General features: G+C 36.8%; 1 protein-coding gene across 1 annotated transcript in view; it reads left to right on the forward strand.

The window, feature by feature from the left end:
• The first annotated feature begins 4,507 nt into the window (after positions 1–4,507).
• The window catches only part of LOC101405925 (protocadherin-9), a 663,084-nt gene continuing 644,926 nt past the window's right edge, over positions 4,508–22,665 (forward strand). Inside the window, exon 1 of the mRNA XM_087435996.1 lies at positions 4,508–4,698. Within this exon, the coding sequence (XP_087292122.1) occupies positions 4,589–4,698 (110 nt within the window). The 5' untranslated portion in view covers positions 4,508–4,588. The remainder of the gene's footprint in view (positions 4,699–22,665) is intronic.

A 22,665-nucleotide genomic window follows, 5' to 3' on the forward strand; every position in this document is an offset into this window, starting at 1 on the left:
TTTTAGGATTCTTTGTTCTATTTATGTGAAAAATGTTGTTGGAACTTTGATAGGGATTGCATTGAATCTATAGATGGCTTTAGGAAGTATGGACATCTTAACTATGTTAATTCTTCCAATCCAAGAGCACGGAATATCTTTCCATTTCTTTGTGTCTTCTTCAATTTCTTTCAGAAATGTTTTATAGTTTTCGGTGTACAGATCTTTCACCTCTTTGGTTAAGTTTATTCCTAGGTATTTTATTCTTTTTGTTGCAATTGTAAATGGGATGGTATTCTTAATTTCTCTTTCTGCTACTTCGTTGTTAGTGTACAGAAATGCAACTGATTTTTGTATGTTGATTTTGTATCCTGCAACTTTCCCATATTCGTTTATTACTTCTAAAAGTTTTCTGGTGGATTCTTTAGGGTTTTCTATATATAAAATCATGTCATCTGCAAATAGTGACAGTTTCACTTCTTCCTTTCCAATTTGGATCCCTTTTATTTCTTTCTCTTGCCTGATTGCTCTGGCTAGGACTTCCAATACTATGTTAAATAGGAGTGGTGACAGTGGGCATCCTTGTCTGGTTCCTGTTCTTAGAGGGATAGCTTTCAGTTTTTCACCATTGAGGATGATATTAGCTGTGGGTTTCTCATATATGGTCTTTATTATGTTGAGGTACTTTCCTTCTATACCCATTTTATTCAGAGTTTTTATCATAAATGGATGCTGTATCTTGTCAAATGCTTTCTCTGCATCTATTGAGATGATCAAGTGATTTTTGTTCTTCATTTTATTAATGTGGTGTATTACGTTGATTGATTTGCGAATGTTAAACCATCCCTGCATCCCTGGAATAAATCCCACTTGATCATGGTGTATAATCTTTTTAACGTATTGTTGTATGCGATTTGCTAGTATTTTGTTGAGGATTTTTGCATCGATGTTCATCAGTGATATTGGCCTGTAATTTTCTTTTTTTGTGTTGTCCTTGTCTGGTTTTGGTATCAGGGTAATGTCGGCTTCATAGAATGAATTAGGAGCTTCCCCCTCCTCAGTTTTTTGGAAGAGTTTGAGAAGGATAGGTATTAAGTCTTCTTTGAATGTTTGGTAGAATTCACCAGGGAAGCCGTCTGGTCCTGGACTTTTATTTTTGGGGAGGTTTGTGATTACTGTTTCGATCTCCTTACTGGTGATTGGTCTATTCAAATTCTCTACTTCTTCTTGATCCAGTTTTGGAAGGTTGTATGATTCTAAGAATTTATCCATTTCTTCCAGATTGTCGAATTGGTTAGCATATAGTTTTTCATAGTATTCTCTTATAATCTTTTGTATTTCTGAGGTGTCTGTTGTAACCACTCCTCTTTCATTTCTGATTTTACTTATTTGTGCCTTCTCTCTTTTTTTCTTGGTGAGTCTAGCTAAAGGTTTGTCTATTTTGTTGATCTTTTCAAAGAACCAGCTCTTGGTTTTATTAATTTTTTCTATTGTTTTTTGGTCTCTATTTCATTTATTTCTGCTCTGATTTTTATTATTTCCCTTCTTCTACTGATTTTGGGCTTTGTTTGTTCTTCTTTTTCCAGTTCCTTTAGGTGCATTGTTAGATTGTTTATTTGAGATTTTTCTTGTTTGTTGAGATAGGCCTGTATTGCTATAAACTTCCCTCTTAGAACCGCTTTTGCTGTATCCCATAAAATCTGGCATGTCGTATTTTCATTTTCATTTGTCTCCAGGTATTTTTTGATTTCTTCTTTGATTTCTTCATTAACCCAGTCGTTGTTCAGTAGCATTTTGTTTAATCTCCATGTATTTGTGGCTTTTCTGATTTTCTTCCTATAGTTGATTTCTAGTTTCATACCTTTGTGGTCAGAAAAGATGCTTGGTATTATTTCAATCTTCTTAAATTTATGGAGACTTGTTTTGTGGCCTAATATGTGATCAATCCTGGAGAATGTTCCATGTGCATTTGAAAAGAACATGTATTCTTCGGTTTTTGGATGGAATGCTCTGTATATATCTACTAGGTCCATCTGTTCTAGTGTGTCGTTTAAGGCCAATGTTTCCTTATTGATCTTCTGTTTGGATGATCTATCCGTTGGTGTAAGTGGAGTGTTAAAGTCCCCTACTATTATTGTGTTACTGTCTATTTCTGTTTTTATGTCTGTTAATAATTGCTTTATATATTTAGGTGCACCTACATTGGGTGCGTAGATATTTACAAGTGTTATATCCTCTTGTTGGATTGTTCCCTTGATCATTATGTAATGCCCTTCTTTGTCTCGTTTTACAGTTTTTGTTTTAAAGTCTATTTTGTCTGATATGAGTACTGCTACCCCAGCTTTCTTTTCATTGCCATTTGCATGGAGTATCTTTTTCCATCCCTTCACTTTCAGTTTGTGAGTGTCTTTAGGTCTGAAGTGTGTCTCTTGTATGCAGCATATATATGGGTCTTGTTTTTTTATCCAGTCAGCCACCCTATGCCTTTTAATTGGAGCATTTAGTCCATTGACGTTTAAAGTAGCTATTGATAAGTATGTACTTACTGCCATTTTTTAACTTTTTTTTTTTTTTTTCCTCAGTGTTTTAGTAGTCCTTCTCTGTTCCTTACTTCTTCTATACAGAATTGATGGTCACTTTAGTTTGACCTCTGTCTGAAAGCTGTACTCTTTAACTACCCTCCTCCCTCCTTTTATGTTTTTGATATCATATCCAACCTCTTTTTTGTGCATTTGTATCCATTACGTTCTAATCGTGGAAATAGATAATTTTTCCTATTTGTGGTCTTCTCTTTTCCCCTTAAATCAGTCCCTTTAACATTTCTTGTAACACTGGTTTCTTGGTGACAAACTCCTTTAATTTTTGCTTATCTGGGAAAATTTTGATCTCTCCTTCCATTTTGAATGATAACCTTGCTGGGTAGAGTATTCTTGGCTGTAAGTTTTTCCTTTTAGCACTTTAAATATATCATGCCATTCTCTTCTAGCCTGTAAGGTTTCTGCTGAGAAGTCAGCTGATAGCCTTATGGGGTTTCCTTTGTATGTAACTTGACATTCTCTTGCGGCTTTTAGGATTCTCTCTTTATCTTTAATTCTGGACATTTTGATTATGATGTGTCTTGGTGTGGGCCTCTTTGGGTTTATCTTGTTTGGGGCTCTCTGTGCCTCCTGTACCTGGATGTCTGTTTCCTTCCTTAGGTTAGGGAAGTTTTCATCTATTATTTCTTGAAATAGATTCTCTGCCCCCTTGTCTCGCTCTTCTCCTTCCGGGACACCTATAACACGGATGTTAGTGCACTTGATGTTGTCCCAGAGGTCCCTTAGACTGTCCTCACTCTTTTTAATTCTTTTCTCTTTTACCTGTTCACCTTGGGTAATTTCTTCTAGTCTTTCTTCCAGCTCACAGATCCGTTCTTCTGTATCCTCTACTCTGCTTTTGAGTCCCTCTAATGAGTTTTTCATTTCCAGTATTGTATTCTTCATTTCTGATTGGTTCTTTTTATATTTTCCATTTCTTTGTTGACATTCTCACTGAGTCCATCTATTCTTCTCCCCAGATCAGTGAGCATCCTTAACACTCTTAGTTTGAACTCTCTGTCAGGTAGGTTGCTCATTTCTGTTTCACTAAGTTCCTTTTCTGGGGTTTTGTCCTGTTCCCTTACTTGGAATGTATTCTTTTGCCTCTTCATTTTGCCTCTTTCCCTGTGCTTGTGTCTACGTATTAGGTAGGTCACCCACGTCTCCTGCTCTTGGATAGGTGACCTTATGTAAGTGATGGCTTAGGAGGCTTCCAGTGTGCTTCCCTCAGTTCTCAATGTTCCAGGGGTGACCCCTATGTGGGCTACGTGTATCCTTCTGCTGTGGCCTGTTTGCTCTCCCTGTAGGCGCCCAGGGAGGCCGAGTTATGCTCCTGGCCAGCTGTTGTAATGCTCAGCTGCTTGTAGTTGTTGTGGGCCCTTCAGTCTCTTTATCAGCTGTGGGGAGCCCCAGCACAGTTGGCTGCAAGTTCTAATACCACATTTGTGTTGCAGTATTTCTTTTAAGTGAGTAGGCCCCCACTGTGGCATGTTGTTAGGCTCAGGGCCTTACAATTGCTGTAAGCCTCTAGCCTATTAGGTCTCTTGTCAGCTCTCTGAGGATTGCAGCTGGGTGGGGCTGGCCTCAGGCACAGGAGCACCCAATTGTTTCAGGTTTTGGAAGGTGGAGCAAACCTCCTATGTGGGTCTTTGAGAAGTACAAGTCTTCTGTGGCTGAGAAGCCCTGCCGCCCACAGGTCCACACACACAGTCAACACAGTCCTGCCCCGTGTGAGCGCCCCGACCTCCCCAAGTGGACCCAGTCTCTCCACGGCGGGAGCCCCACACACTCTGCCACCGCCCCACACTCTCCACCTGCTCCTTGTGCACACCCTGCCCCGCTCAAGTCAGCTCAGTTGCCAGGCTGCAGAGAATCCAGTCACCAATCTATGCAGGCCCACACGTTGCCTGAGGGCTTGTTGTTGGGTGGGGCTAGTCTCTAGGGTGGGCTGCCTGCCCTGGCTGAGCTGGATTAAATCGGTGCTCTAGCGGGTGGAGCAGACCCTGTGCTAGCAGGTCTCAGGGAGAACTCCAATGGCGTCTGTGTCAGCACGCTCACACCAGGCCACAACAATGGCCGCCGCCAATGTCCCAGTCCCTGGAGAGGTCTCACCCCTCACCGAGATGCACTCAGGGCCTATTAGGTGAGTCTCTTGTCACTGAAGCACTGTGCACCTTTCTTTCTGGTGATTTTAGGATGCTTTCTGGAACGGGTGAGTTTGTGCGCGGGCCCTTTAAGAGCCAGTTTTAGTTTCTTTGTGAACCGGGTTTGCTGGGGGTGCTCCCCAATGCTTTAGTAGCAGGCAAAGTCAGATATTATGCTGCTGGTCTCGATTGTGCTGGGTCCACAAAATGCCCACAGCGGGGGCGCTCCCCGGCTCAGGGCCCGCGCCTCCAGGGAGGCTGCGTACCTGTGAGCTGCTCCCGGCGGCCGTGAAGGTGGCGTTTTTCCTCTCCAGAAGGGAGTCTCTGCCTCTTCTACCCCAGTTAGGATTGTCCCTTGTTGCAGGAGTTCCTCTTATCCAGTTTTCAGTTCTGTCTCAGGGGTAATTTTTCCACGAGTAGTTGTAAATTGGCTGTGTCCATGGGAGGAGGTGAGTTCAGAGTCTGCCTACCCCGCCATCTTGACTCCGCCCCGTAACGGATTATCTTAATGAGAAGCATTTTAGCAAAACTTCAAGAGTAATAGGCTTTTGTTTTAGAAAACTAGTATTTTAGTATCACTATTATGTGAAGTGAATAAAGGCATTTAATAAATGATAAACTTCTAGATTAAATCTTTTAATAATATTTTGGTCTATTAGACTTTAGACTGTAAATGTAGATTATGGATGCAAATTTTTCTGTTTCCTCATGGTTATATTGAATATAGCATGTGCCTAAGAAGTATTGTGGATGACAACTCTGTAAGTACATATTTAATATCATTTTATCATAGAGCTGATGCTATTAACATCATGATTAAAAGGAGCAATAAAAAGTAATATATGAAGAAAAAAATGTGGCAATATATTAAGTAGAGTCAGAAGTTGTTTTTGCCCATGTTATGCGTATGTCATTATATTGATTTAGGGAATTGTATTAGTCACCTTCTCCCTAGGTCACATGAATATTATGAGGAATATCACCATGTCTGTGAAATTTTTTTGAATCTGTAGAAGGGTAACTGGCAAGGGTTAAGAACTAAGTATTTAATCTTTCTGATTCAGGAAAATGGAAGCCAAATAATCCCAGATTTGACTCTACCCACTAGTTCTACCTCCTGCCACAGGAGACTGATCTGAGTTTGAATTACTTTCCTTTAAATTGGTAAAGTCCAGTGGAAATGTTAATATACCCTGAGGTATATTTCTGTCATCAGGGACAAGGAATCTCTTCATGAGTCAAGAGTTGTCATAAATTGGGGAGCGCATACGCCAGTAAGGAAAAGGATATTGCAAATAGATCAGGATGATCTATTAATACAGCATTCTAAGTCTAATAGGACACTCATCAAAATAATAGCAATCATCACGATCTGTTAACTAGTATTTTATCAGTCTGGAAGCTATAAAAAATGACATTTCTGATATTCTTCAATGTCATTCTTCTGACTTCCAAGTGTACCTGTTCTGTTTGGAGTTTGTGTGGTGCTGTTATCCACGGGGCTGTTGTGCTATAATTAAGTGAAGTTAGTTTCCTGCTTCGCAGGCTTTTGTAGGCAATAGAGAGAAGAAAAATGACTGAAAGAATCTCCCCACACCCACTGCACCTCAACATAATGGATTATAGCTTGCACTTTAGCTGATTAAGAGTTAAGTTTTAGAGTCCTATAGTTTGGAGTTTGAGTCCATACTCTCTATTAGCTGAGGGACTTCAAGGAAGTTATTTAACTTTTCTATTCCTCAGTTTTATCTTAAAACAACAACAATCATTGCAACAATAATGGTAGCTTATTTTAGGGAAAATTTGAAGTTAGAAGGAAATAATATGTGTAAAACCCTTAGCATAGTTCCTGCCAGTTAGTAAGTCTTTAATAAACATCAGCTGCTATTCTTAGTTATTTCAATCAATCTGATTAACGTATCTGTCATATTTCCCTAACACCAATTAGTTAATTGATAGATATGTAGCTTGGCTAAGTAACATCCAAAAGACTTTTACATTCATTCTCTTTAGAGAGAAACACGTATAAAGAACTAGTAGGAACACAAAGCAGTTGACAGTTGATAAAAAAAGAATCAGATTAGTCTAGTAAATCAAGAAATGGTCTTGGTAGTCAAAGATGGGTGGGATTTGCTGTGGGAGGGAAGCAAGTGCAGAGTGAGAGCTAAAGGACTTTGTAAGTTAGGGGAACAGATCAGACAGGGTATAGAAAGGAAAAGAAGTTTAACATGCTCATAAATCAATGAAAAACCCTAGATCTCTAGCAGCAGGGGAGGATCCAGTCTTTGTGTAACTTAAAACATGTATTTTTAGGGCTCTCTTTAAGGAAAAGAATGAGAATTAATTGTAAGGCCTTTGAAGAGGCCTGTGTAAATGAGGAACCTAGAAGCTGATGTGTTAACTTAACTATAAATCCACATCTATCTAACAGGAGAAGTATTTACTAAGTGTAGTGAACTGAATAGGGTGGCCTCAAACTATGGATAGCTCTGAAATCCTGGAAGAGGAGTTTAGAACTGTGTGTTAGAACAGTGGTTCTCAAAGTATAGTTCCAGGATCAGCAGCACCAGCTTCCTATAGGAACTTGCTAGAAAGGCAAATCGGCCTAACCCCAAACCTTCTGATTCAGAAATTTTGAGGCCAGCAGCCTGTGCTTTAACAAGCCCTCCTGGTGATTATGATGCACACTAAAGTGTGAGCATCACCATGTGGGGAGATACACTCTGAGCTGCCTATAATGAAGATGCGTTAGGTAATAATGCACTGTGAATGAAAGAGGTTTAGACACGTTAAGTGTTTAGCATTGGCTAGATTAGAGGCAGATAGGCAAGTGATGATGCTGTTACATTGGCAGGTATATAATGCATATAAAAAGATATATAAGAAGAGGGGAACTGACTAGATTTGATTGCTGCATGTTGGGTCTGAAGGAGGTTTATTTCAGGATAAGTCTGAGTGTCCAAGTTGCTTTGGACAGCAACAAAGTAAGGAGAGGTGGTTTGCTAGAAGGAGAAGACGGGATTGACTGATAGGGGAAAGGATAGAAAATTCTGTTTGGAATGTAGTTAGAGACGCAGACTGAGACAAGTTCAGTGCGCATTATAAATTCTTTTCAGTTCTGTCCTGGAGGTGTCCCCTAAAGTCCCACTTTGACTGTGGGACCCCACCAGGGCTGACATCCTCCCAAGTTGATGTCCCAGGGAGAGGAGAGAGGAGGCTGTCAAGACTTGAGTTGCAGCAGGTGACGTGAAGATGCAAGACTAGATGGATGCAGGGGCTTGACCTCTTCAGATTCCTAGGGTCTTCTCCAGCCCTCAAACTGGAGATGAGTTTACACCAAAATTGGTGCTCTGAATAAACTGGGGAGAGGGAGGCACATCTGAAGATGAGTAAACCATAGAACCACTCAGAGGCATCTGAAAACAAAGTTTGAGGTTCTGCAACAGCACAGATTTTTTTTCTTGTTCTCGCTCATCATTTATATGTACAATGTAGAACAAGAGAAGGGGAATAACAGTTACACCACCCAGAGATGTATAGCATTTTCTATTTTTTCCCCAAGGTTTATTTTTAAAAATATATATTTTATTTTATTCTTTCAGCAATCCCGTAATATAAATAGGGCCCATATTATTATCCTTATTTTTGAGATGAGAAGAGGGAGGCCCAGCCAGAAAGGGGAAATGACCTCCATCAGGTTAAAAAAAAAATCTGTTTTGAACATCAATGAGATATTTAAGCAAAAAGTATCTTGTAGCCAATGGAGTAAAAAAGACTGGAATTAGTTGCAAGGACTAGAAGTATAGAGTTAAGCATATTTCCTGGATAACAATATAATACAGAACAGTATATAATTATGCACCCTCCTCACCCCACAAAAAATAAACCATCAATTTCATAGATTGTGCGCTAGCTGATTTCTCCTTGCTCAAATTGTTTACATAGAAAAGAAATGTGATACGGTTCTTTTCCCAGTGGGTAGCTAGTACTGAAAAGAAATTCCACTGTTAGTTACAGTGCTTTTTACTTTCCAGTAAATTTGAATAGACTCTAGCAATTTTAACTGTTATGAAGAATGCAAACAGAAACAAAGGATTTGTTGAGAGCTTTTCATTATTTTGTCCATATTATTATGGTTTTGTTTCATTCTCTTGTTCCAAAATCTACATATTATATCCGATGCTGATTGAGAATTATTTTAGCTTTAATAAAATCTGCCATTTTATTTGTACTTTTGCAGTTTAACACAATAAATGTATTTGCATTTCATGATGTATGCTAATATGAATGGTGAAATAAGCTCTGATTAGAAGCCTTCTCTTTGTGTACAGTCACACAAGACCAGAGGCATTTTCCATATGCTGGTTGTTTTCAAAGCAGCTATATAATTGCATGCTATGTCTTTAATGGTGTGAAGCTGATAAACTCGTGACTATTCTCATCACTCAAATTGGCTGTGAATGCGTGGTAGGAAAGACACCTGAATAAAAACGTTAGCCATAGGCACAAGGACTCAGAGGTGAATAGGTCCTGAGGGTTGGTCACCCAAGGTACTTACTGATCAGCACCAGCCAAAATGAAGAACACAGAAACAAAAGTGGACGTCACCTGCGTGCACACATCAGGATTCTTATTCAAATTCTACTGCATGGCCTGAACTTAGTATAGTTAGTAACTTTGGCTGAATGAGTGAATAGAAGTTATTTACTTCTCCTTCTCTATATCCCATGCTTCCAACTGCTCAGGAAAGTTAGGGAAAGAATAGGAGTGTTTTCAATCATGCCACAAATGACAATAGAGTGGAAAGAATTTCTCAGCCAAATTAATATAGTGTTTCTCTCTACAGGGAAATTTTTAATTTTAAAATCATTTCATTAACACATTTTCTAAGTTGATAAATTAAATAAAATTAATATTTTAAAAATTAAGTAAATATTTTAAACCTCTCATAATCCCACTCTTATCATGATTAATGTTTTAACTCTTTTCCTTTTGTTCTTTGTGCTCAGATATTAATATATTTACAGATTTATTGATGTGTATAAGAACCTGTTTGTTGTTGTTTACTCAAAATTATATCTTAACTATTTCCACAGGTTTTCACATTTATACTATATTATTTTGATGGCGCACAATATTCAATGTAATAACATTGAATCAATATTCTAAAATATATTTAGCCCTTTCAACTCTTGTCACAGATATTACTGCTATAAAAAGTTTTGGAGAATAGCTTTTTCTACTGTTATAAACTTAGGAAAATTTTCCAGAAAAAAAGATTTCAGAATAAGTTTTGATGCTCTCTGGAATATTTCAACTTAATAAACTCACATATTGGCAGTATCGTTGAAGCTTGAGTATATGTAAATACTTTGAGTCTTGACATTGGAGGCCAAATTAGGCTTAGATGGATTTTTTTTTCTTTAAAAAGTATGTTTCCCTTTGCAATTATATAATTTCCCTTTGAAATTGAAGTATATATTATATATTTAAAAAATATATGAAATTATGTTTCCCTTTAAAGTTACAAATGTTATTTATACCCTATTTAAATATATAATGTATAGTTATATATAATAATCAAATATAATATTATATATAGTAATATTTACCACATTATAGGAGCTAAATAGTAAATGAAAATTACATCCAAATTGATGGTCCCAAGGAGATGCTTTTAGAATAAATGACCTTAATCCAATTTACGAAGCTAAAATAACCTATTTTTAAATATATCCCTTCACTGATCTTCTAGGTTATTGAGTTCCAAATGATAGTCCAAGGACCAGTGTGGAAGGGACTGCATAAAATCACCAGGGATATGGCTAAAAATACTTATTACCAGATCTCATCAACCAAATCTTTAGGAGTTTGGACTTGGGAATCAGTATTTTTAAGTTCCCCAGGTAATTCTGATAATCTCAGACAGTTTTCAGAACCAATGACCTAGATTACCAGAGACGCCCACTCCATTGCTATTCCCATGTTATATTTCTTGCCTCCCTCCACAGTCCATCCTTCATGTTTCAGAGAGACTCCATTCTCTTTCGGCTTGGACTTAAGGTATTTTTATGTTTCTTCCTATAAGATCCAATTTTCGTAAAATTACTTAATGTTGCCTGCTACTTCTTTTTAGGTTTATCATCTAATCCTTATCTAAAGCCATTCTGGATATAGGGCAGGACTAAATACCTGTGACATAAGCAGAAAAATAGTATTTAAAGGAGGTTGAAATACGTTCATTTTTTGCTTTCATTGACAGAATGCCATCATCACCTATTACCTAGCTAAATTCATTCCTAGTGTTTGAAAATTTGAAATGTGCATATTGTCTCTGGAAGAGGTTTTAAAATGCACATATTGACATTACCATGGTTTAATTTAATTTGCTGGCCACTCTAGGAAACACAAAGGCCTGAAGAGGAGTTTCATGACAAGGAAACAGAAAGATACATTGGATATGGGGTGCCAACCACAGGGAGCACACATGGAATGTTTGAGGGAAAGGAAAGGCACACAAAGTTTTAAATTGGGAGTGTGCAGGAGGGGGTGGAAGAGATCTGAAGACAAAGTGATAAATAGTACAGCCAGAGTTGCACAGAAAAGCCCATCTGGCTCTGTTTTTGCCTAGGTTTACTGCTAGCCAAGCACATTTACGCAAACCCTCAAAATGGAAAACCAACAATTTAAAGCCAACTCAAATAATAAAAGAAAGTCCCCTTGCTTCACCAAATCAACTCCCCCTCCGACTCTTCTTCCTACCACTTTTTTCAAAGATTTCAGTTTTGAAAAGGTGAGTCTTCTACTTAACCAGGAAGGAAAGCAAATGGATGTTCCCACAAGCTGAGATGTCTGTGACCCTGCTTGCCTTAATTGTTCAGATTTCCTCCAATCTCCTGTGTGAAGTTTTTAAATGGGAAATACTTGCTGCACAATCTATTCCTCCCATGTCCACCTCTTTCCAAAGAGGATGTTCTTTAACGTCCACTAAGTTACAGACAGGAGGAAAATGATCCCACAAATAATTTGGAAAATAATATTTATTGTTAGGTGGACCATTTCAAAATACATCTTTTTTTCTTAGATCTTGACATTCACAGTTAGAGATAACTGACTTGAGGATGGGTTAGAAAATACTAACAATAATAATAACAACAACAGCAGCAGCAGCAACAACCTCTAAAGCATTTAATTGTTATTATTTGTCAAGAATAATAAGAACCTTAAATAAAATAGCTCATTTAATCATTCCCCGAATCCCATGAATCTACTATTATTTCCCTCCCCACTTTATGCTAAGGAAACTGAACCACAAATAATTCAAGAAACATCTACCAAATTACAGATTACCAAGTGAGAGAACCTGGACTCCATAGAAGCCTACAGTCTACTGCACACTGCCAAAATTTTTTAAAACACATTTGTTTTAAAATATGTTCTATGTAATGAAATGCTCATAAAATGCAGGGTACAAATCCCTTTTTTAATTTAAAAAACTGATGTTTTGTGTGAATATTTTTAAAGAATCTAATTCACGGATGGTATTGTGAGAATTTTTTCAATCTATAGTGAGGCTTTTAACCATATGTTTGCACTAAGCAAATAAATATATCAAAGAAAAAAAAAGTTAATTTTTCTCTCTGTGACCTACTGCCTTCTACGGAATAAATCAGGGCCCTGATAACACCGCACTGCAGAATAGGGGCATTTTTCAAAAGCATTTTTCTCTTCTCAGTTTCTCAAAGAACTTCATCAAAACTAATGGGACTATAGAGAAGATTTATCAGAGGCTCAGTCAGGTCTGTTGGATCTCCCCGCACATGGGAGCGGGCACATCCATCTGCCTTCCCTAGAGACTAGTAGGATAGAGAACTCATGACAGATAATATGCATTTTAAAGAGACTATTTTTTTAAATAAAGGCTTTTTCTTCCTATGCTATTCTCTAATAATGAGTAGCAATCATTAAAATAGTTCCTGTAAAGTGTTATTTAATTTTGTCTTTATAATGGATAGACTAGAGAGTGAAATATCTTGAGTGTATCATGACTAATTTTGCAACTGGGACAGACTCTTTGGCAGTATATGAAGTAATGAAAGTTCTTGTTTCATACTATATTGGTTCTCTTTTCATCTTCATTTAAATAACCAGATGTGATATTCCTAAGTATATTCCAAGTCCAGGAATATTAGGTCTATTTAATAATTTGTGCATCCAGGAAGGGCTGCTTATGCCTAAGAAAAACATCTTGTGTAGATACATTCAGATAAACAAGAGATTAAAATGTGAGAGTAAACTTCTGTCATTCCAGTTCCTTAAAATAAAATGGTGATGATATATGTTAATAACAAACATACTATAGAATGAGGAGATAAATCAATTGAATCTGTTTTTTTCCCTCATTTCTTAAACTGTTGTTCAAAGCCCAGAGTAAGGGGCCATAATGTGAAAGTTTTTGCAATAAAGACTTTTCAGAAGTCAGATAGTATCTTTATTGCAAGGAAGTTATTTGTAAAGTTGTTTTTAAAATATAACAATACTTCCAGAAATATATTTGCTCTATACAGTGGATTTCTAAATCATGTGCACTTACCATATATGTGTATATGTGTACACTTATAATTGTGAGAGAGCTCCATAAATGACCCAGGTCAATCAGTTTGACTGAGAAAATGTAGAAAACAAGTCTGGTAAAGGCCAATATAATGCAGCAGGTGGTCTCATAAACAGACGTGTGACTCTGTTAAAAACATCTCTGGCGGGGCAGGCCCGGTGGCTTAGCGGTTAAGTGTGCACGCTCTGCTACTGGCGGCCCAGGTTCGGATCCTGGGCGCGCACCGACGCACCACTTCTCCGGCCATGCTGAGGCCGCGTCCCACATACAGCAACTAGAAGGATGTGCAACTATGACATACAACTCTCTGCTGGGGCTTTGGGGAAAAAAAAGGAGGAGGATTGGCAATAGATGTTAGCTCAGAGCCAGTCTTCCTCAGCAAAAAGAGGAGGATCAGCATGGATGTTAGCTCAGGGCTGATCTTCCTCACACACACACAAAAAATCTCTGTCGGGGGCTGGCCGGGTGGTGTAGTGGTTAAGTTCGTGCAGTTCTGCTCCGGCGGCCCAAGATTCACAAGTTCGGATCCTGGGCGCAGACCTACTCACCACTCATCAAGCCATGCTGAGGTGGCATCCCACATAGAAGAACTAGAAGGACCTGCAACTAGGATATACAACTATGTACGGGGGCTTTACGGAGAAAAAAAGAAAAAGAGGAAGATTGGCAACAGATGTTAGTTCAGGGCCAATTTTCCTCAAAAAATAGATTTAAAAACATCTCTGTCTAAATGTGGTTGTTATATTTAACAGTAAAACAATAACCAAAAAACCAAAACCCAAACAGGCTCCATGTCCACACAAACTACAGAAAGGCCCAGAGGTAGATGGCTGAAAATAAAAGAACTAGATTGACTGATAATTAATGGACTGATCAATATACCACTTTCTAACACCATTCACAATATTTTTCACTAGAGACAAAAACAGCATAATAAACCATATAATTGAAAGTATAGTCAGATGGCAAATAAATAGAAAGAAGGGAGTTTATAGAAGATTAAACTTTTTCTTGGGAAGGCGAACTTTGTTTCAGTGAAAGTTATAAGTAATTAAATTTGGTACATCATTAGTCTTATTTGGAAACCAAACAGGGATAATCATTGGTCTCTAAAAATTGGTAGTTATCTTCTTAAAAAGAGAAAAAAATAAGAAATGCCAAAAAATAACTGGATATCTTAGACTCCTGACTAATTGTTAAATTTATTTCAAAAACAAAATAGTGACTTTTAAGGGTGACACAATACATGAAAAAATTCAGTTTTGAACATATTTGATTACCATTCTAACTCAGTATAAAATATGGTTTCATGTACAAACCTAGATTATACGCATTTTGACATAAATTTTGTAAACTTTACTGTATCTTTTTTCAATTGAGTTAAGAGGATATTGAACAGCTTATGAATTTATTATAGGCAACTTTAAAATCTTTTAGTGTGAGTTTATTGACATAGAAAATTAGATTTTTTAATAACAAACATTTCTCTTCATGATTGCTATGTTATCCATATTTCAGTGATTGATAGAGTGTGGTTTTATATAAAGCTAAATGTTTTGAATCTTCTACAAATATTTACCCCAAGGAATTATGAAGATAAAGACATTCTATAGGTAAATCTAACTTGCTTACTTTTTGTATTAAAGTAATTTGGTTATAGCTATTTCTGGGAAGAGGGGGAAACAATTTCTTAGCATTATTTTGAATAATAAATATTTATTCTACAAATTATATAATACAGGAGAAACCCACATTAATTTTGTATGAGATGTTTGAGGCATAGTAAATAAGCTAAAAAATCTTCCTGATAGTAACTGAATTCTTACCAGCATAGTAGTCACCTGTACTGATAGAAATTAAAAGTAGGAGAGCAAGCAGTAAAAGCTAAAAAAGCTTCATATATCAAATGCATCATGTTTTTGGAATGGCTAAGAGTTGTCTCTGGAAGATTCTCTTCTTAAGCAGAGTACTAGATGGGATTCACTATTACCACGGGAGACTCTTCTCTCCCCTCTGTCCCAGTAGGAGTACACGGCCTGTCTTTTCCTCCTACTTCCTAGATCCCATGTTGCTCTCTCGCTGTCTTTCAGTCACAGCCAAACAACTCTGGTCCTAATTAAACCAAGGGGATTGACATTCTCTCCTAGGTACTTAGAATGCTGTACCAAGAGCATTCTCAGACGATGCCAGCCAGGGAACAAGCCACGGCTTTTCCCATTTCGGGATTTCGCTACCCTTGTTTTGTTAGCAGTAAGAAACAAACTAAAACTTGGATTCCAGGCAGCACAGCATAGCTCCCTACTCTTATCCCTTTATGTCTGGTGAAATAATTTTCAGGGACAAAATTCTTAAAATTGTATGGCACAATTTTTCAATGTTTTACACAGTTTTGAAATTATCTTGCTGTTTTATTCTAACCAAAGTGATCAACACAAGCACAATAACTGTATATTTGAATCTTAGTTCAAACATCAAATCCCCCACTTTTACCTGAGTATGGTGATTATAATATAAATACTAGCTTCTCAGGTCTATAATTGGAAAATAAACACTTGAATGAGACAAGCCTAGTTGTGTGTTGAACTCATTAGCTATGTGACTTTGCCAAGATATTTTGCCTTTCTAAATCTTAGTTTAATCTTTTGTAAAATATGGGTAATTATAAAAGCTACTCTTCATCCATCATTTTGTAAATGACTAAAGGATGTTACGTACTTAGAAAAATGACAAGGTTATATGAGTACTCAATAAATGTAAATCAATATACTAATAAAGATATTATTTTATATAAATGTTTTTACTACTTTAAAAGTATCAGAAATTCATATTTTCAACTTCAGGAAATTTTGTGGTGTTTGTTTCCTAGCTTAAAACTATTTAAAAATGCTGTGAATAAAATCAATTGGTCATGACTTAAGTCTGAAATCCACTTTTTAGCACGGATAAAAATTAAGAATGTTATTAGTTTCCTTCCATACAAAGAGAATTTGATTCAATTCCTTGAGAAATTTTTCTCAGAAATATGATTGAAAAATGGAAATGATGTCAAGTTACTTATTCCTTTAGCAGTTAAGTTTCTTTAGTTTAGAAGTTCAAAGAATGTAAAAGAAATTCACAAGGATAGCATGTCTTTTAGAAGTATAAATGGGTTTGCTCATCTCCCTTCACTTCTTTTTTGTATGTACTTCCTTTGCTACTTTGATCCATTATCAGCATTTCTACTATTTGCTGCTGACTCTGAAACCTGTATTTCAACCTTGCTTGACATCTCAGGCCAAATTAATTGAATTTGAAGATTAAATGACATATGAACTGGGCCTTGAAGGATAAGTAGGAGTTTGCCAGACTGAGTCCAAAAAAAATAAAAGCCGTAGCCTGAGCACAGGCAGAGGTGGGACAGAACCCGGTTTGTTTGGAGAGCACAGAGTTCTAAACGGTGGTAGGCTGGGGAAATGGCTACAGTTTAAGGATGAAAAGGAGCCTGATATAGATTGTGTAGGATTCTGAGTCTTTCTAAGGAGTTGGTGGTTTACCTTAGTTTTAAGTTTAGTCAATAATGATTGATTGAAATCTTTTTTTATTTTGTTTTTACTTTAGCCCTAATAATATAACTTTTTTTTTTTTTGGCTCTCAATGAATGAATGGGTTTCTTTTGGATATGGCCCAATTTTCGAGTCCCAATATCATAATCCAAGATTAAGTCTGTGTTATGTCCTGCAAGAAATGTTTAAGAGCCTATTACCCATCTCCTGTATCTCCAGTCTCTTCCATATCGAATCTAATTCAGCCATCACTTCAAAGCACAGCTCTGTTTATGTCACCCCTCTTCCTTTCTCTTTTCCTCTCCACCTTGACTCTAGTTAAAACTTGTTGTTTTCAACTGTATACTGAATTTCCTATAAAATCATTTACTTTTGAATTTAGAATAAGGCCTTGGCCCAACTTCTTAGCTTTTTCTACCATGATTCTACCACAAACACACCACTTTCCAGCTAAATGGACTATTCACTTTTGGACAAGTGCACTCGATACTTTGATGATACTATAAGTTTGCTTATATATTTATTTATTCAGCATATTTTTGTGTACCTTTTCTATGTCAGTTTAGTACTAGGCTCTGAGGATAAGCCTAAAAATGAGTTATAATTTTGATGCTATTTCCTTCCGTAAAACACTCTCCACGAGCAAACGCTTACAAAAATTCTTGAAGTCTTTGTTCAAATGTCACTTTCTCAATGAAGCTTATTTCATCCACCCTATTTAAAATTGTAATCACTCACTGTCAGCCTGGGCACTCCGAATCCCAACTAATCTCCTCTGTTTTTCCTTTTTTCCTAGCACTAATGTTCTAATACGCCATGTAACTTACTTATTTGTTATGCCGATTGTCAGTCATTTGCCTCCACTCACTAGAATGCAAGGGCAGGGATCTGTGACCCTTCGCCAGTGTATCCCAACTGCCTGGAACATGTAACATTCGATAAAATGTCCAGCTCGAAAGACACTGTCAGTGAAATTTCCTCTGAGGATTCAAGCTATAGTTTCTATAGCACTTGCCTTGTGCCTCTTAACATTCTCTTTTGGCATCTCTTTGCAGTAAATAAAAAGCTTTGTGAGGCCAAACAGTGTTGTTTATATCTTTGTATCTTGCATAGCAGTTAAACTATTAGCCCAGGAAATAGCAAATAATTGTTTACTGGAAAAGAAACGAATGAGGATTATAAACTCTGAAGTATTATATTGTGAAGATATTTTTTATCTTTTTTCAAATAATGTGGCCCAAGAATAGTCATCTAAAAGGTCTAAGTAATCATCATTTTGTTCATTCAGGCTCTTTTAGTTTGAATTGGGTACATCAGAGCATTTTTAGATGGCAGTAATATGGATGATCTGTTATCTCTGACCTGGTTGCCTAGGTTTGCTATAAACTATTTTCCAATCATTGTATAGAATAAGATTGAGCTCTGCCTGGAAGGAGAAGAGTTCAAGGAGCTGCAGTGTTTGCTGCAGGAACACACAGTATAACAGATGTTCTTTCCTTCTTTATAGTCACAGAGAAGCGTCTTCACTTTGCAAAATTAAAGGGTAGAACTGTCACTTTGCAAAATTAAAGGGTAGAACTGACACAAATATTGAACAGTTCTCCTAACTTCTTAACCCAACCCCAAAACTTAGGGTTTGAAAATTGGTTACAGCTGTTCCTTTCTGTTTCTTAGGAGTTTTTTTTCCAACCTCAGTAGTGGACACATTTATACACCAGCACTCAAGCAGAGCCTCTGACTGCAGGTGCATTTACCATTGGGGGAACGTGCTGCCCTTATTTTGTTCGCCTCAGCATTTTCAAAAACCTCACCTTGCCTGTGGTGCTTGTGAATATATCATTGTCCACCTCTTTTGCCTTTTGTATTTACCGTTGTCTTATGCTTCAGCGTTTCCGATGCCCTTGAGAAGTCTTAACCATGCTTTACATTTGAAAGAGTGCCAGCTCATTTAATCAGGTGGAGTTTGAGAGGCATGGATGAATTTATTCTATCTAACATTTAATAAAAAATAAATTAAAAATGTGACTTATACCATGACATGCTTAGCATTACCCTTCCAGGTTTAAATTTGAGAGTTGTCAGTACCCTCCCTGGTCTGGAAACTGACATGTTATCAATCTAGTGCGTGGCTGACAAGGCCGCTGATGTCTTCCCAAGGCTCTTGTTTAATAATTAATTTTTCATTGCAGGCATGTTCAATAAATGGATTACAAAACTTAAGCCCGTTTAAAAGGTTTTAGAAATTCATTATTAGTTTTAAAAGATGAATGCACAAATTAACTGTCCCATGATAGATGGTGCATACCCAATATAGCCAGGCCCTATGTGGTTTTAGCCTATATTTATATACAGTACAGAGCAGGGTATCAAGTCAACACAGTTTTGTAGACAGTGTCATTGAATCACTGAAGAAGTAATTCTTTTCAAAAGAGACTCAAAAAGGGACATCAGATGACAAAATCGTGCTTTGAACATTTTCATCTTTTCTCTTGCTCTCAGAAGTCCTCAGCCACCTAATCTCTGGATACGCTCAGTGCTATTTCTGGAGTCAGTACCTCAGCTCAACTTTTTCCACAGAGGAATATTATGATTTAAAATGAAAGCAGTCTTATCAGTTATCCCATCTTAATTTCCGTGATTAAACTTCAGTGCCGGTTATTAAGCTGTTATCTTTCAGCTCCAAACCCACCAGCTTTGTGATTCCCAGGCAGGGGCTCTACAAACTGCGTTTCCCCTCGGCCATCTGGCTTCCTGTTAGAATCTGCCAACAGGGGGCGCTAGAGGGCGGCTGGCTGGCCTGGGAGAGCGGAACTGGGGCTTCCTTCTTTGCTGATTTCATCGTCACCGGAGCAATGACACTTCCTCGTGGTTGCAGTTCTTTTTTTTTTTTTGCATTCCCGGAATCAGTCTCGTCATGCTCCCTTGGGGTTACCAGGGGTAGCCGGGCAGTGTCCTCTCTCCAGAAGTCTGAGTCCCAATTCTGTGGTGCCCTCTGCCAGGCTTCTAGTTTCTGATAACCCCAAGCTCTCCCCTTTGTGTCCTAAGCTGTGTGGTATTCCATCCTTCCCATAGTTATTTATAACTATGTTACCTCAGTGTCTTATTTCTTTCCTTTTCTTTCTTTTCTCATTTTTTTAATTTGCATCTTTAGCCCTCTGCCACCTGATTTACAATTCCCTATGTTAAATTCTCTCTGTTAAAATGTCTAATATGCTTTGTGTTTTTCCAACTGGTCTTTGGCTGGTACAGGTGCCATAGACCATAAAAAATATATATATATATTTTTTTGTCTTTAGCTTCTAAGGGGACTCCATCTAATTGAATGGTTAGAGAATTCTGATCTCTTTTGTCTTGGGCCATTGAAAATTTTTTACATATAATTATAATATATACAATTTAAAAATTATAAAATCAGAGTTCTTAGCAGATTAGCTCACAGCTTATTTACCCATTGATTCCTTCTCTCCTGCCCTACCCAGTTTTCTGTTGTCTCTCTTGCATTCCAAGCCAAGGTATGAGGAAGAAGGACTGTAGTATGACAGTGGCTACGACTTTGAGAAATCTCTTTCCCTATTAGCTATTGTGTTAGTGAGGAGGTCTGATTTTCAGTCTCCCTGCTCCCCACCCCCTCAGAGTAAATAAGAAACTTCAGGTAAAAAGCAGAGAAGCTACTCACCTTCCATCAATGTTTTTCACCATCATACTAACAATTTTGCTTTCTGAAATGGTTCCTCTTACTTCATAACCATGCCTCAGATTATATTGAACAAAGGCAATGTCAGGAATTAGTCTAACTTAAATCTTTCCCCAAATGAAATTAAGCTAAAGATACTGGCTGAAAATGTTTATTTACAGAAATTTAGAATTATTGATGTTATATTTTTCCATATTCAGTATACAAAGTAAACATTAGGTAAATCAGGAAAATAAACAAAACCATGTCCTTGATTAGTCATTTTTCCATTTATTATATATTCATTCATTTTTTTAATAGACATTTCACAAATGGCTACTGTGTATTACACAACATACTAATATTGATTGAACATTTTTAATGTGAAATTCTTTGTGGAATTACTCTTCACTAAATAATTACTAGTATAATTAATACAGAGAAAATTATTTTATGAAGACTGAAAATTATTTGTTGTCCCCACTAGAGTTCACTTCATAGGAAATCTAAATTTTAGGGTCTAAACTTTAACGTAAAACATTTCCTTCATTTGGTGATGGCAGACATATTTTCTCCTTTGCTGTTATTTTTTGTTTTAGCTTTAGTCCATTCTGGACTTTTTTTTGAGTAAAGGTTCTAAGTGATCAGAGAATTTTACTCTATAGCTCTGATTTACATCTTCATAAGACAATTGATAGGCAAGAATAATGATATATCTTGGCCCCAGGAGATCCTTGATGCTGAAATTCATTGGCCTTCTTTCTCGATTATTTTGTCTTTTGCCTTTGGGGCATGCATTTCTATCAGTTCAGCTTGTTGTTGTAACTTGTCCAAAGTCATCTAGGGCTTTTCCTCTGGAATCAACCACTAATTAGCCAATGTTTCTGTACCATTCACTATATTCAACTAAGAATGTCAGGGAGCTGTGAAGTGGAAGCACATACTGGCTCTGAAATTAAAAGAGCTCATCTTCTAACAGGAGTGTGATGATATCTCAAAGAATAAATGAATTAATATGACGAAAGAAGTACAAGAGTCAAAGAAAAGAACATTACTTAGATATAGTTAAGCTGGTGCATTGTCAAGGAAAACAAATAGCATCTCTGATGGCTTGGTATGCATTTCAAGTTGCCTCACTCCACTGGAGGGCATTGTTTCCCCAGGAAGTGACAGAATCTTTCCTCCATTGTACCTCCACCCCTAGCATAAGATGTAAAATACAGTAGGTGCTCAGAAAATGTTTGATGAGTGAATGTGTCAGTAGATGACAGGTTTGTTTTCCTATGGGGATATTAGCCTCCTTTCTTCTCCTGAATCTCCGGTAATAATCTGCTTATTGATAGATCAAGAGTCATAAAACATTTATGTAGAGGTCACTGGTCACCATCTTAATATATTTCTCTAAAAATCTAGAGTTTGTGGCACTGCTTTTCATTGTAATATTAGGCGAAAACAAAGTTATTCTATCACATGGAAATTGAAAACTTCCATCAAATAGGAAGTGATATTAAATAAAAAATATACTTCAACATAATCATCCATCATTTTGTACCTTCTGAAACATTAAGGTATGATGTTTCCCCCAATAATCAAGAAGTATGTCCCAATGATTTTTATATTGCCTCTTTCTCTTGTTTCCATTTATATTTATGGTAGTGAAACTTATTATTATCCTTCATGAAAACACTATTATTTTCCCCTAAGGAAAATATTTTATTTCCTTCATGAAAATATGCCTTACTTCTGAAATAAAGACTTTATTTTAATTTTTGTTTTGGGTTTTATGTTCTTTTTGTTTGTTTTCAAGTCAACCTTATTCTTAATATTCAGTCAAATTATTTTCCAGGCTTGAGTTCAAGTGAAAATGTTAATGGAATTGAAAAGCAGTTAGTCAAGTGAAATTACAGTGAGTAAACTAAATTTGAGATAATCTGAAATAATAAAGGATGCTAAGTTTATTAAAGAGGAGTAGATCAAAATTATGCTTTTTCAAAAAAAGTATCTAACTAGAGAAAATAATTTTCTTCTGAAGTCGCTCATGATTCTCTGAGATATATATATTTTTTCTTCCTAGAGAGTATTCTTTCAGTAACATACAGGAGACAGTTAATTTTGTTAAGACAGCATTAATCGTACA

Source organism: Ceratotherium simum, chromosome 10, assembly GCF_057802395.1.
Source record: "Ceratotherium simum simum isolate JZ-2026a chromosome 10, ASM5780239v1, whole genome shotgun sequence".
Classification (NCBI taxonomy): domain Eukaryota; kingdom Metazoa; phylum Chordata; class Mammalia; order Perissodactyla; family Rhinocerotidae; genus Ceratotherium; species Ceratotherium simum.